Source organism: Phytophthora infestans, genomic scaffold, assembly GCF_000142945.1.
Source record: "Phytophthora infestans T30-4 supercont1.48 genomic scaffold, whole genome shotgun sequence".
In the NCBI taxonomy this organism is placed as follows: Eukaryota; Oomycota; class Peronosporomycetes; order Peronosporales; family Peronosporaceae; genus Phytophthora; species Phytophthora infestans.
The window spans coordinates 647,510-662,507 of NW_003303711.1; the positions used below are offsets into that span (position 1 = coordinate 647,510).

Consider the following 14,998-nt stretch of genomic DNA (forward strand, 5'->3'; position numbering starts at 1 on the left):
TGTTGTAACGGACTTGTTTTTTGTACTCAAATGAAAAATAAGCCCACTGGACTTCAAACCGCCAATGTAATTGCCCTCAACGCATTTTGCGCCCAAGACTATCAAGTACCGCCCCGAGCCCCGCCCCAAGCTTCACTATGCAGACCGTACTTGTACCACGTAGAGGACGAAGGTCTCTTCGTCCTCTCTAAAGTGATGGAGGTGACGTGCGACTATGAGACCTGCGTGCATGGAAGTGGGTCTGATAGACAAGCAGAAGCGATGCCCAAGCTGCGGAAGCCTCATGAAGCCATCTTTGGCGCGAAAGCGCTGGCGGTGCTCTCGCAGAACTAAGCATGCTGATGGAAAAGAACAATCCATTGGCATGCTGATCTGTTCATTCTTCAACGATGCCAAGCTAAAGCTACACCGGGCCGTCCGCCTTCTCTTGGCCTGGACCATGAGGCTCTCTCAGGCGCAGGCAATGGAAATGGCCGAGGCGAGCGAACGCCAGTGCGTGACTGGTATGCGTACTGCCGCGGAACGTGCTCGACGGAACTCCTGACGACCGAGTTAAAGGTAAAGTGTCACAATTACTATGCTTAAGTTGCTTAAGTTGCTCTAACCTTGCTGGTATCTTGCGTGTAGATTGGAGGTGACGGTCATATGGTGGAGATTGACGAGACTAGCCTGGCCAAGAAGCGTAAATACAATAGAGGCCGCCACTACCAGGAATACTAGCTTTTTGGTGGTGCGGAGCGCGGGACTGGCCGATGGTTTAGACGGATCATATACGACAAACAAACAAAGTAGACACTTCTTCCCATAATCAAGAAGTTTATCAAGCCACGGTAAGCTTATTAACTTTTTTGGTAGTCGGTGCCTCATTTAACTTTATTTTGTAGAACTAAGATCATATCCGACATGTTCGCTACGTACGTTTGTGAACGTGGCAGCAAGCAACATACTCTCGAGAACAACCGTCTATGAACTACACGCATAGCTGGGTCAACCACAGCCTCAACTTTGTAGACACGGTAACGGGAACACATACTAATACCATTGAGGGGCTGTGGGAGACCCGTATCAAGCGCCACATTAAAAGCATGCGAGGCATGACCAAGGACAAGCTCGACTCCTACTTGGATTAGTACATGTGGCGATCATGTTTTTTTTTTCGCCAAAGGCTTCAATCGGTCAATACTTTGCTGGTCTGGTAGTTGCCATTATAATAAATTAATAATATATTATTTCATTTCTATTTTTTTATTTCTAGACAGTGGGCGTGTTTTGCCGGTGAGCCGTATAAGCCTCTGCCGTAAAATGTCTCGACAGATAATGAATGGCATACTACCAAGCTTTTGTCGGACATTCAGCTTCCTGAACAGTAAAGATATGCTAACAATGCCTCTATCTATGCTTACCGAGCAATAACACTTTTTTGCATGAGCAATGTCTCTGACAATTGACTAAATAGTGTGCATGCTTCTCACTAATGAACTATAATAAAATCCGGAATACAATCCGAAGAGCCACTAGAGAGAAAAATGCCCCAAATATGTGAACTAGGAAAAATGTGAGTGAAGTGTGTTCCGACTGAGAATATTGCTTTGGTGCAAGCATTGTTACCTAGCAGCTCAAAACTCATTTATGCTACATTCACAAAAGAAATATAATGTACAAAATCAAACATGCAATTTGCATGATGCAAATACAAAATTACAAATTTCACAAAGGCTGCCTAGCTTGTACGACAAAAAAAATACCCCAAACGTTGAGAGACAAATACTTGAAGAAATGTATGAAACTGGGAGGCATCAATGCCAAAAACGATTCATGCATTCGCCAAACTTTAACATTTATTGTCACTGGCAAAAGTTTCAAACATTTCCAGCATAACAAAAGAATGAGAAAATAAATATTCAACACTTTATGACTACAAGGCAGGCTTACAAAAGCCTCTGTCTACAGAGAACAAACTATAGTTTTACTGCATCAATTCCATCTACAATGAAATTGATAGTTTGCAAATCTATCGCTAGCGCTTGCGAAGAAAAAAGTATAATTATAAACTTCCAAACGAGAAGCAGCTCGATAAGCCTCTGGGGAGTAAAATAACCCCAACGACGAGAGCTTGCGCACTTACTGCAAATATGATGCGTACGCTACCGATGACACTGTTTGATGTTATTCATGCTTTTAAAATGCTGTAGCCTTTCTTCAAAATTATGTGAAAACTGTAAACTCTCAGTAAAAATAGTCAGAACAATTTGAAAATCACTGCAACACCTATATCAACCATTTCATGAAATTGAGAGGCAATTCTATAAGACCTCAGCAACGAAAAACAAATACGAAATCACACATTGTGAAGAAATATCCACACGTGAAAGAGCAAAACAATGGCAGTTTAAGAAATGAACAAAGCTAAACGCTTACACAAAATATAAAGAGATACATTCGGTGAACAGGTGTAGCCTCAAATGTTTCCTGAGTAGCCAACAACAGAGCGAACAGGTTTTGATCCTTAAAAATAAAGGTTTTCCTGAAGTAGCTTCTACAAATTCGTATAGCTAAAACGATTATAGCAACAACAGAGCGAACAGGTTTTGATCCTCAAAATTAAAGATTTTCCTGGAGTAGCTTCTACAAATTCGTATAACTAAAACGATAACAGCAACAATTCAGCGAACAGGTTTTGATCCTTAAAATTAAAGGTTTCCTGAAGTAGCTGCTACGAATTCGTATAACTAAAACGATAATAACAACAATCACTACGGAAGGTTTTCCTGAGTAGCCAAAATAACAATGCAAACATGAAATCAGCACAGTCGCTGCCAAAACAAAAGCGGCAACAAAATGACAAATCTGACAGTGAAAGTCAAAGGAAAAATATCATCAATATCAAAAACAAGACCTACTTCTGGTAAATGTTCATGTGCGTACAGGGCTGTTCTAAACAGCGACCTGTGGTACATTAAATACTATCCCGACAGATAGAGCATCATACACATTCCTCGATGTGGGAGGCTGTAGAAGTAAGCATCTTCATGTGATGATGACTATCTAGTGGAATATAATTGTGCTATTTCATATAGAGAAAGCGTATATAACTGGACGGGTTGGTGGAGAGTACCCCCCCCCAGAACACCAGACTCTATAATTCATCACTTCCCCTTTTACCAAGTCCAACACAAGTGTCTTCTCCTTCTACACTCAAGACTTCCTCTCCACTATGGCCGCCTAGACTACGCTACTTTTGTCCCCACTCCATACTGTACTGTTCAATTACTCTGCGCAAATCATCCCTCCGACAGGCTATAAGCCCAACGCTCAAATGCAAAGCGCCACCTGTCTCAACAGCAACAAGCAGCGATTGATACGGATTGTGAGCGGCTTCATACTTTATTTAGAATGTTTTTTTTCTGATGCGACTGTTTATGCGTTTATGGACCTGCTCCAATTTACTTCTCTGTCCAGAAATATAAGGCCGGTCCCATAGTTAAGCATGACCAGAAATAAAAGACCAGCTTAATATTAAGTGCGATTTGTTGTTGGGTTGCTACAAACAGCCGAACTTAGTCTACTCTTCGCATTGTGGTAAACTGCGGAAATACAGCCAAGGTTTTGAGGAAGCAAGCCACGTACAGCGCCATTTAGTAGCTTCTTCTTGTTCTCATGCGGAATTCGGTAGCTATAACCCCCGTCTACCTTGAGGAAGCCTCAAATACCGATTGCGCGTCATGAATACGCGGTCTATATTCTCGTAAGGAAGCGCTCGGAAAGCGTCTTCGACGTTGTTCACTAGCTCTTCGATCGTGCGGGCGTTTTTAGCGATGCTGCAGTGTCTGAAGTGACGCAAAGAATCCCAAGTCTAGCACGTTGTAGTCCGGCAAATTAGCGTGTTGAGCAGTGAGGGTCATGTCCCAACCTTCGCCAGTACAGGCTGCCATCACGGCCACGTCGTCCAGTAAGACATGCGGTCTTGCATTGTCTTGTTGATGGCGGACACACTTCCCAGACGGCCATAGTCGCTTGATCTCTGGGATGACCGAATGGACCAAGCAAGCACCGTATATGTCACGATCCACCGTATATGTGCTGAGCTCAAGCGTACCAGCGGCTCTGCTCTTGCTCTTTCGCAGCGCAGGTTCGTACACCACGAAAGGCCATGTGCCTATTTTGCCATCCCAGATCGTGTTCTGCTCAGCCACCCACCGCGGGCGCGCAATCGCGACGAGAATCATCACCTTCACCAGAAAGATTTTGCTGTGCACGGTAATGTGGGGAGCGGGCTCATCTGGAGCTAAGTAATAGCGGGTGTCCTCTTTTTTTTTCGAAAAAAAAACATTTTTTGTCCAAATGCACGTAATTGAGAAGAGAGTCAAATTCATATCCACCACGAGTAGAAGGTTCCACAAACATTAGAGCGAGCTCCATCCTTGCAACGCGCTGCTCATCCGTGAGTTGAGGTTTTAGTCGAGCGTGATGACTCCGAAACAACCCAGATTGTAGGTACACATGCAGCGTAGATTTGGCAATACCGAGTTGCTCCGCTAAAGCTCGAAGGTTCGTTCGCAGATGGAGTGGCGTAAGCGCGATCTTCTCTGCGAGCTCTCGGGGAAATTCGCCGTCTACCGGTGACTTCCTACCACTGCGCACCTTCCTACCGCTCTCCACATCGCACAACTTGCCGCTCTTCACCCCATCACGAGCTTTCTACCACAGACGGTGAATTTGGCGCTCTGAACACCCGAGGAGAGCCGAAACGCGGGCGTAGGTCTTGTCTGGCACTGTCATGGTCGTCGCGACGCCATTAGAGACAGAGCGTACTCTCGCTCTTTCGGTGTCAGATTCTTGCGCTTAGTGAGGTCTGGAGGCATTAAAACAGTCATTTTGCTGGTCCAAAATAAAAAATGATTTCTTCAGACGTCCATACCATAAAATCTCCGACCTCCGACCGTAACATAAAATGTGGTTTAAACAAAAATACTGCATGTACCTGTTAAAATGTATGCATTTATTTTTAAATATTTACCATTTTACTTTAAGTTTAAAAAAAGAGGGAAAGAGGAAGAGAAGGTTGGGACGGCGAGCGAGTGGAGTGGCGGCAATGGTGGCGAGCTAGAGTGGAAGAAGCGTGAGGAGGCAGAGTGAATGAGGTGGTGAGCAAGGGTGGCGACGTCCGCGACAGTGGAAGGGCGGCATGCGGGTGGCGGATACTGCAGCAACGGTAACAGCGGGGAGGCGGCAGTGGGTGGATGGTGTGGAGAGCCGGGAAGGTGAGGAAAGCACTGCTGGCGATGATCGAGCTGGACGTGGACTGCGCGTTGTTTGACAGCGCTGCCGTGTGGTCAGCGTTCTGGTCCGTGGACGCGGAAGTTCGGGCGTTTGCGCAAGTGTCACGATGTTCCCGCTGCTCCGAGCTTATTTAGATGCAAAAGACCGGCTTTTCATTCTACCACTCAACTCACCGACTACGGCACAATCACGATGAGTGATATTGACAACTTTGGCACCGTCCCCTCAACGCAAACATGCCGGCGACGGTGCAGACCGCGACGATTTCCAGTGTTCAGGGATTAATAGAGAAGGCTGCGATGGTGTACCTAACCAACTATAGATAGTATCGGGGTGGCCGCCGTGAAGGCGGGCGTATCCGACAACCAGTGGCCACATTCGCACCGCATGATAGCTGCCGCGTGTGTCAACGAGTTTCTCTCGTCAACCGAGATTTCTCATACATTCGAAGTATGTATGAGAAAAACGTGTGTTGCTCATTCATCGACTACTCCTGTTGTTAGTACCAGAGTACTGACAACCCTTGGCTCGCAGAGGGGCTCTCAGCAAGGTGTTAGCTGTAGGTCGTGGCTTGCAGAGGACCTGAGCCTTATTTGGCAAAAGAAGAAGTAAGTTATATTAAGTATGTATGCTGTGTGGCTGCCCACAACAACACTTCAAGCTGAGAAAGGAAAACTAGAAATTTGTCTCACGTCGTATGCGTCAACTGGTCATACCACAACTGGAGCGAACCTCTTGTTATTCACCCCCATGCCAGTTGCCGCTCAACATGGAAAGAGACGTCGAATGTTGACGCGCTCCTGCGTCACTCCATAATCCAGCGTCACGGTGCCATTACCGTGCACTTCCACGATGGAGTATGGTCCTTTGGCCACCTCACGGTGTTTGTTGCCGCGATCTTTTGCAGCTACTCGAATCATTACTTGATCTCCTGGGTGATAGAAATGCTCCAGCCTCTTGGTGTTCTCGCGCCCGTTGTCTCTCAATATGGCTTCAAATCGGCGCTTAGTGAGATAACTCCAATTCGTTTCATGAAGTTGTCGTGTAATCAAGTCCTGCCCAAAGACCAGATGTGCAGGTGTTGTATCCAGAATCGTGTGAAAACTTGCACGTACTGCGAATGCAGCGTATTGAATAACTTGACGCCAGTCTGCCTCCGGATAACAGCGAATACAGTTGTTTAGTACCAAATGTACTCGTTCACAAATTGCATTGGCTTGAGGATTCTTCGAGGATATTGGTTTCGGCTTGACTGCATAGCTCGCAAGCATCTCACGGAACTCTGTTGTGTTGAACTCATTACCTCGATCGAATACAACTTCCTTTGGTCTTGGATAACGACATAACCACGTCACGTCGAAGTTCTCTGCAGTGGTTTTTCCTTTGTTGTTCTCTTGGATCGATACTTCTAACCATCTCGTGGCTTCATCAATCACGGTCAAGGCGTAGTATCGGTCACTACCATACGGTCCCATGGTGTCCACATGCACTACATCAAATGGATCGACGTTATGCATTTGACGCGGTGGTAGTTTGCCATACGCTTGTGGCCCATTGTGTAGCTTGGCACGCTTACATGTTAAGCACTTCTTCACGAAATCTACGATTGTACGCTCCATACCGGACCAATAGTAAAACGACTTCATCGTGTGATATTGGCGTTTCGCACCTGGATGAACCAACTGAGTGTGATACCATTCCACCAATTCTTGACGTAATTCCTTTGGAATCACAACACGATGCTGGCAACTAAGAAGACGTGCACCCATTATGTTCTCGATCTGATAATCGGGATTGTTGGTGCCGTTCATACATGTTTGCACTATGTTTTGTGTGGTCGAGTCTGCATCCTGGTGTTGCTTGATGTAATTTCCGTCAAGCACACACTCAACCGGATCGATTAACAGGGCTTCTAGCTCAGCATTTCCTGTCTTCTTACTCGTGTCGTACGTCATTCGAGAAAACGCATCTGCAGCGATATTGTCTCTCCCTGGAATGTGCTTGCACGTGATATGGTATTCCGACAAAAGTAATTTCCAGCGCTTGACCCGTAAGGAATTTTCCGTTGGATAAATGAGGTTCTTATGGTCTGTATGGACCACAATTGGAAATCCAAGTAGCATTGATCTGTACTCTTTCAAGATCTCAACCACAGACAACAACTCCAATTCCGTCGTTGTATAATTCTGTTGTGCTGTAGTGAGGCTTCTAGAGTACGATGCTATCAGCTTCCCTTGTTGCTCGATCAATCCACCCAACTGCTTTCCACTCGCATCTGCATAAATCTCGAACGGTTGCGAGAAATCTGGAAAGGTCAGAAGTACGGCCCTTGCTAAAGCTTTCTTGATCCCTTCAAAAGCGTCGTCTTCGCTCGATGTCCATTGAAATACAACCTTCGGTGACGTTAATCTCGTCAGCGGCTTCAACATCGCTGTCTTACTCGGTATCATTTCCCGGTAATAGTTTATCATACCGATAAACCGACGTAGCTCTTTCTTATTCTTTGGCCGTTGGATTTGGAGAATGGCTTGAATCTTTTTCTCTTGGGGCTTGATCCCGTCTGCATTAATGGTAAAGCCCAAGTACTCCACACTAGAGCAGAAGATACGGCATTTCTTACCATTCAGTGTCACGTTGAACTCCTGCAAACGTGAAAGCACCACTCGTAGATGTTCCAAATGGTCTTCTGCCGTTCTGGAGAAAATGAGAATATCATCTAGATAGACGATAACGAAGTCCAAATCGCCTAAAACTCTTGACATACACGCTTGGTATTCGTCTGGCGCCGTTGAGATTCCCATCGGCAGTCTCTTATACTGAAATTTACCAAACGGAGTACAGAATGCAGTAAACGGCCTGCTCTCCTCAGCCAGTTGTCTAGCGTAATATCCCATGTTAGCATCCAGTGTTGAGAAGAACTTTGCACCACCAAGTCGAACGAAAACATCCCTAATTAGGGGTACGTAATATGGGTTACGCTTCAGGAACTTATTCAAAGCTCTGAAGTCAGTTAGCAATCTCAGACGTCCATCTGGTTTCTTCAAGAAAAACGCTGGGGAAGACCACTCGCTACCAAAGATCTGTTCCAACACGTCGACTTGCATGAGTCGATGAATCTCTTTTCGTGCTGCATTCTCTTCAGACCTTGGAATCGAATATGGGCGAGCTTGGACAGGCGTGTACTGTTCTGCCATAGGCAGAATATAATCTGGAAATGTCATCCGTCCTAAGTGTCCATTATACAGCTGCTCAAACTGCGTTAACAGCACCAGAATCTGCTCGTATGTGGATTGGTCAATATCTGCCGTTCCCACCAGATCCTTCGGTTCCACTGACGTGTCGTTGATTTCTTTCACCTCCTCCTGCACGTCTTCGCCTCCTCTTTCATCGCTCACCCTGGACTTGTCTCCAGTGTTCACTGCCACAGTGTTGCCTTTCCACTCCACCATTCCGTCCCGGAAGTTGACAATTACCCCGAGTGCACTCAACAGATCCCGTCCAATCACCATCTCGTCTCTGGTGTTGTTAATGACTGAAAATGTGTGCGTAATGCGAGATCCATAATTCAAATCCATAAACCGGAATTGAACTGGCGTAGACCCTGAAGCTTTGACATACCCACCGACTTGCTCATAAGTCAGATCCAAGGGAGTCATTTCGAACCCAAGTTCTTGATTAGCTGCTAATAGATCGGCATTGATGAAACTTGTTCCGCAACCTGTGTCAACTAACGCCACGCGCTCCTGCAATGTCTTACACAGTCGGAAACGGAGACGCATTGGCGGCTTCCTGCCTGGCTCTTTGTCATTCAGTATTCTGCTGATGGCCTTACACTCACTTTCATCGCTGAACGAGTAATCCGAGGCCATTTCTTCGACGTTTGTCATCTTCGCCTCCTCCGTTTTCTTTGCTGCTGACCACTGACTAGTACCACCTCTCGACGCATTCTTCTGCTGCGTAAAACACTCGCTGTCACTATGCGAACTTGTCTTGTGTAAGCTACACCACTTATCACTGTTGGTCTTATCACGTGACTGGAACTGCTTGGACGAGTTAAACTCCTTCTTGTTCTTCTTCCCGAAGTGTTTCCCACCATTGGCCTTCCCACCATTCGGCTTTCCGCCATTCTGCTTACTGCCATTCTGCTTGGCATGCTGTTTCCACCCTCCAGCATGGCGCTCTTTACCTTGACGTCGCTCGGACTGCTCGAGTCTCTCGAAGTACTGTACGGCTTTTGGCATGGTGGTGAGGTGAACTCCGCTGAACTCATAGGCGGTCTTCCACTCGTTTGGCATGGCCCGCTTAAATGTACGGATCATTGACTGCTCGTCTATTTCCAGAGCATTGGTTGGTAGGTTCTTAAGCATGCGAATAATCTGACGCATTCGCTGATGGCATTCAGCGACCGTTTCATTGCGACGCTTCGCAAATAGAAATAGCTCTTCTTCGAGCCGCTCGTGGTACATATTAGGTACAAACATGTGACCCCACGACTCGTATGCCTTCTGAAAGGCATCCTTGTCCGTCATGTCCACATCTTCCGCTGTGTCAATCCACGCATCCAAGGCTTCATCGTCAAGCACTAAATGCAAGTGCTGTGACTTCTCTTCAGACGTCCACTTCTTCATGATACTCAGATGTTCGAACTGCTGTATCCACCGCAGCCACTCTTGAGCCGAGCCTCCACTAAAACGCGGAATACTGATCTTGATAAACTCACGTTCGCGACCCGTAGTCTTCTTTCGTGTCGTAACCTGGAACGTTACTGTTCTGGACACATCCGCACCTTCTTCACTCATTGTTACTTTCTTGCCTTCCTTGCCTCCACAAGGTTTGAGATATCTCAAAGTGACAACCCTTGGCTCGCAGAGGGGCTCTCAGCAAGGTGTTAGCTGTAGGTCGTGGCTTGCAGAGGACCTGAGCCTTATTTGGCAAAAGAAGAAGTAAGTTATATTAAGTATGTATGCTGTGTGGCTGCCCACAACAACACTTCAAGCTGAGAAAGGAAAACTAGAAATTTGTCTCACGTCGTATGCGTCAACTGGTCATACCACAACTGGAGCGAACCTCTTGTTAGTACTTCGTCCCAGCGCGTAATGGTAGTGCCATAGCGATGTAAAAATTCAGGCACGTCTGTGCTTCTTGCGCACACCCTTGCCCTGTGATTCCTGCTCAGCAGCTTCACGTTCAAAACGTGACAGAAGCTGTAAGGCTTCGTCTGCCGTCGGCCGAGCACTCGGGTCTGGGTTCATCAACCGATCTAGGAAAAGCGCTCTTTCGGGCTCCGCAGTCCATTCCCGTTCAATCTTACTTGTCTTCACCAGGTATCCCACGGCCCATAAGTCAACCGCAGTCGTGTGGGATCCACCTTCCATAAAAATATCTGAAGCGTGTTCGTCGTGCGTCAAGTGATCGCCGCTGGGATATTTCTGCGGACTTTGAGCTGCATCAGCGAAGTCGATCAAAAACTATTCAACGCGGTCGATATGCTTGAACACGTTAGACCAACGGATGTCTCTGTGCATCCCACCCGTTGCGATGGAGGACTACAAGGGCCTCGAGAACGTTCCCGAGCGCGACGAACAGTTCACTCAAAGCTGCATGGCTTCATCTCAATGTCGCGGGGCTTAAGTGTCAACCTCAATTGGTCTGAATCCCACCGTGACGACTGCATCGGCACAAGGAACCCCATAAGCTTTCAAAGAATCGTAGATCTGCTTCACGCGACGATACTCTTCTTGTGTATGAAAGATCTTATCGACGAGAATCGGACTCAACCGCACCTTGACGCCATTGGCGCGATGGATGTCCATGAACTCGGTCCCTGCCGAGGCCGGACAGTTTTGCACAATTGCCGGGAAAAGCAGACACAAATTCAGAAGTGCCAGTACAAGTCGAAAACGTTCCGGCGCATGCTGCAAGCTAAACCCTCCAATAAGGTGGGTTTTAACGTTGCCCGTGACGTCTTGATAGATAGCAAATAATTCTAGCTCGAAGCCCGACGCAGCATAGCCAAACACATACGGCACTCCACCGTAGGACCACACCAGCTTTTTAGAGAGCTCCTCACGAGGCACAGTGATAGAAGTACGAGGTTCTTTCTCCTCACCACGAAAAACACAGATATGATCCAAAGCAAACAAAAAGTCGGGTCGCTTCAAACCTGACGAGGATTTCCTGCTCGAATCCCGGTTGACGTAAGCACGCCTAAACACAAACCCGAGCACCACACGGATATTTGAATCCCAGAAATGATGAAATGCACTCTCTGTGGCATCCCTATCCACCTGCGGGTACAGGAACGCAGCGCTAAACACCGAATCTCTTAAAAATTCGCACGGCGAAATGTCGTTTAGCTCGAACAATTTATCTCAAAGGAGTTGGCCTAGTATCAATGGACTCGACCAAGCTTGAAACACAGACTGCGGTAACCCAATCTTTACAGGGAGAGGTTGTCCGATAAATTCATTAAGATCTCCGCGTGTCGGCAGTAGCGTAAGTTTTGCAACTTCACAATGTTGAAATCTCGACAGCCATAAGTCCGTCCCATCAGAAATAGGCGCACTACTTGTCCCAGAAGGCAACGCCACCAGCACGTGAATCTGTTTCACTTTCGGGGGATCCACGCCTTCCAGACACTCAGAAGTCGGATCCTCTCCCTGCAGCTCCTTTTCTTCTTGCGTTAGAGATTTGACGAGAGCAGTCTTCTCGCCCTTCTTCAGCTTCTTCACATCTTCAGTGAGGCTCGACAGCCATGCGTTGCCCGCCGCCTTTGCCAGGAAGAGCTGCAGCTCATCGGCAGGAAACTGGAACATCTTCTTCGCCTTGATCGCTTTCTTCAAGTGCCCCACTGACTTGTTCTCGTTAATGTCCACAGGGAACGTGCTCCCAGCCACACCAACGACGGCACAGAACAAAGTAACCATTGCCCTCGAGCCGGCGGATTCTGGAATAAGAGAAAAGGTGCTAAAATGTTGCACCCGTACCTAAGCGGGAAAAGAAGGTGATGTCACAGAAGGGGATAATTTTGCACACGTTCTCTGAATTTTATCCAGAGTCCCGAGATAATCCAGCGATTTCATTACCCTGTCATAACAGTTTCGAATCGTATGAGTACTCATTTTAAAAGTGTTGAAGTAGCCTCTAAACAGTTGACCTTAGTCACTCCAAAATATTATAATGAGATTTAGGAGGTCCTGTTTAAGTCGGTATGACTGGCTTAAACTATACAGACACTAATGGCTGGTGTACAGCTATTGGTGGCCTCCTAATACTAATAAAGTACTCACTTCGTCTTTTGACGCCTACAAGTAACGTCTTCTTCCTCTCCCTACTTCTTCTCGACCTGTCATACGAGTTATAGGTTATGAGCCCAAGCCAAGCCTCAAGCGACGACTTCCCACGTCTCATCGGCGCCGAGAATTTCGACGTCTGGAAGACCCGTGTGTGCGCAGCACTAGATGGCAAGCACCTACTCGGCTACGTGAAGCAGCCCGACTACGACGGTGTGTCGGAAGACGAGAGTGAAGACAGTGGCAGCGAAATGTCTGATGCCGACGATGAACCGCATGCCAAAACTACCAAGAACGTCGAAATCGACTCCGACGCTGTGGACTACGACGAGAGCGACGACGAGCTCAAGCCGCCCTCGGACTCGGACGAAGACTCTGGAGCCAGCTCCGATACGTCAATCAAGAGGAAGGACCTCCCGGTAGTTCGACCGTTTAGCCATCGCGAGGCTCGCCGTGCACGCAAACGCGCCAAGAAAGAGAAGAGCCAGCCTCTTAGCCAGCGCGAACGCCGTCGACAAGAAGCCAAGACCAAAGCATTCTTGATGAAAACGATGGACAACATGCACGTGCGGCTCGTCAAGAATCTCACGACATCCTTCGAGATTTTCAGCTACATCTGCCAGAAGTACGAGAGAGCAGCCTTTCATGGTGATCCGTACTTCATTCAACACTACTTGATGGAGATCAAGTATGATGAAGGCTCCGACTTAACTGAGTTCTTTCTCAAGCTTGAAAACGCGATGAAAGCCGCGTCAGAAGCCACCGAATCGGTGATGACCGAGGGACAGAAGTATATCTACCTGTTCCACTCGATGCCCAAGTCGTGGAAGGACGATCTCCACATCTGGAAGGGCCAGCGGAAGTATATTCCGTATGAAGACCTCAAGCAGAGCATTGAAGGCAAGGTTCCAAAGCAGTTATGGGCCGAGTGTGTCTGTCATGTGACCACTCTCATCAATATGACTCCTAGCTCCAAGACGGATGGACGAACCCCGTATGAGCTTTGGCACAACCGTTTTCCATCCATGCAGTACATCAAAGTATTCGGATGCAGCGGATATGTCCACATCACGGAGCAATACCGAGACAAACTCGACGCTAGAGCCCGTTTGTGTATGTATCTTGGTGTGCCTGACCATAAGAAAGGCTACCGTCTGATGGACATCAATACTCATGCAATTATCTACAGTCGTGATGTAGTCTTTAAAGAGGACGAATTTCCCTCTCTCACAGGCCTGACGTCTACTCCAGAGCCCACACAGTCCACGAATCGGCAGAAATCTACCGCTACACTTGCACCTGTACCTCTGCCACTTGCAACTGCTACTACAGTAGCACCGGAGCCTGAACATGTGTCAGAACCAGTGATCACACCGTCACCCACATCAGGCCCTGCAATGACAGCAGCGCCAGGCACAGTGAACCAACGTGTACTGCCCTCACTGAGGGAGGCTGTTGATCGAACAGCCATACATTATTCTTTTCGAACAGAGACGGACTCTGATCCTCCGCATCATTCGACTCCTAAGCGACCCCGCCTCTCTGCGGAAGCCATTGATATCTCTGAGGAAGCCAATGACGTAACCCTCAGCTCTGAGGAAGACATACACGAACAGGAGCAACGTCAGCATTTACTGTACACATTACTAGCTATTCGGTATGTGTCTGAGCCCACTACGTATCGGGGAGCAATGAAGTCTTCCCACGCTAACCAGTGGCGTAAAGCAGCTAAATCGGAAAACTAGTCCCTCATAGACAATCACACTTGGGTGTTGGTATCCCCTCCTAAAGGAAGAAAGATTTTCAGTAGCCGATGGATCTTAGTAGTAGAGTATACCGGCACTGGCAAGATCGACCGCTTTAAAGCGCGTCTTGTGATCAAAGGATTCCTTCAGGAATATGGCATCGACTACAACGAGATATTCTCTCCTGTCATCAGGATGGAGGTACTTAGACTACTTCTTACTATTGCAGCACTTCTCGACTTTGAAGTCCATCAAATGGATGTTAAGACAGCATTCCTTAATGGCTACTTGGAAGAGGAGATCTACATGGCTCAACCGGAAGGTCTCAAAATCCCGGGCAAGGAGCACCTAGTGTGTAAACTTCTTAAGAGCTTATATGGGCTTAAACAAGCGCCTCGTGTATGGTACAAACCTTGTCTGCCTTCCTAGAGAATCTCGGGTTCCTGAAACTCATTAAAGATCGATGCGTATTTCGACGCACAGTTGCTGACATCACCTGTTACATTGCAGTGTACGTCGACGACTTACTGATCATTGCGCCTACACCAGCACTCGTCAGTGAGCTGAAATCAGCCTTGAAAAAGCGTTTCTCCATGTCAGATTTAGGGCAGGTGAAGTACTTATCGGCTGGTCAATTCAACGTGACCGTAAGAACCGAACGATGTTTATCCACCAGCACAA

The 14,998-nt window shown here is 47.3% G+C and overlaps 1 protein-coding gene and 1 pseudogene across 1 annotated transcript; one reads left to right on the forward strand and one right to left on the reverse strand.

Annotated features, from left to right (window-relative positions):
- Positions 1-5,052: 5,052 nt before the first annotated feature.
- PITG_16608 (uncharacterized protein) lies at positions 5,053-5,507 on the forward strand (the record flags this gene model as incomplete). Its single annotated transcript, XM_002897107.1, has 2 exons — positions 5,053-5,061; positions 5,262-5,507. One exon carries the CDS (start codon positions 5,283-5,285, stop codon positions 5,412-5,414), a length of 132 nt encoding a protein of 43 aa, XP_002897153.1.
- A 4,899-nt stretch (positions 5,508-10,406) lies between these two features.
- PITG_16609 lies at positions 10,407-12,206 on the reverse strand (annotated as a pseudogene; the record flags this gene model as incomplete).
- Between the last annotated feature and the right edge of the window lie 2,792 nt (positions 12,207-14,998).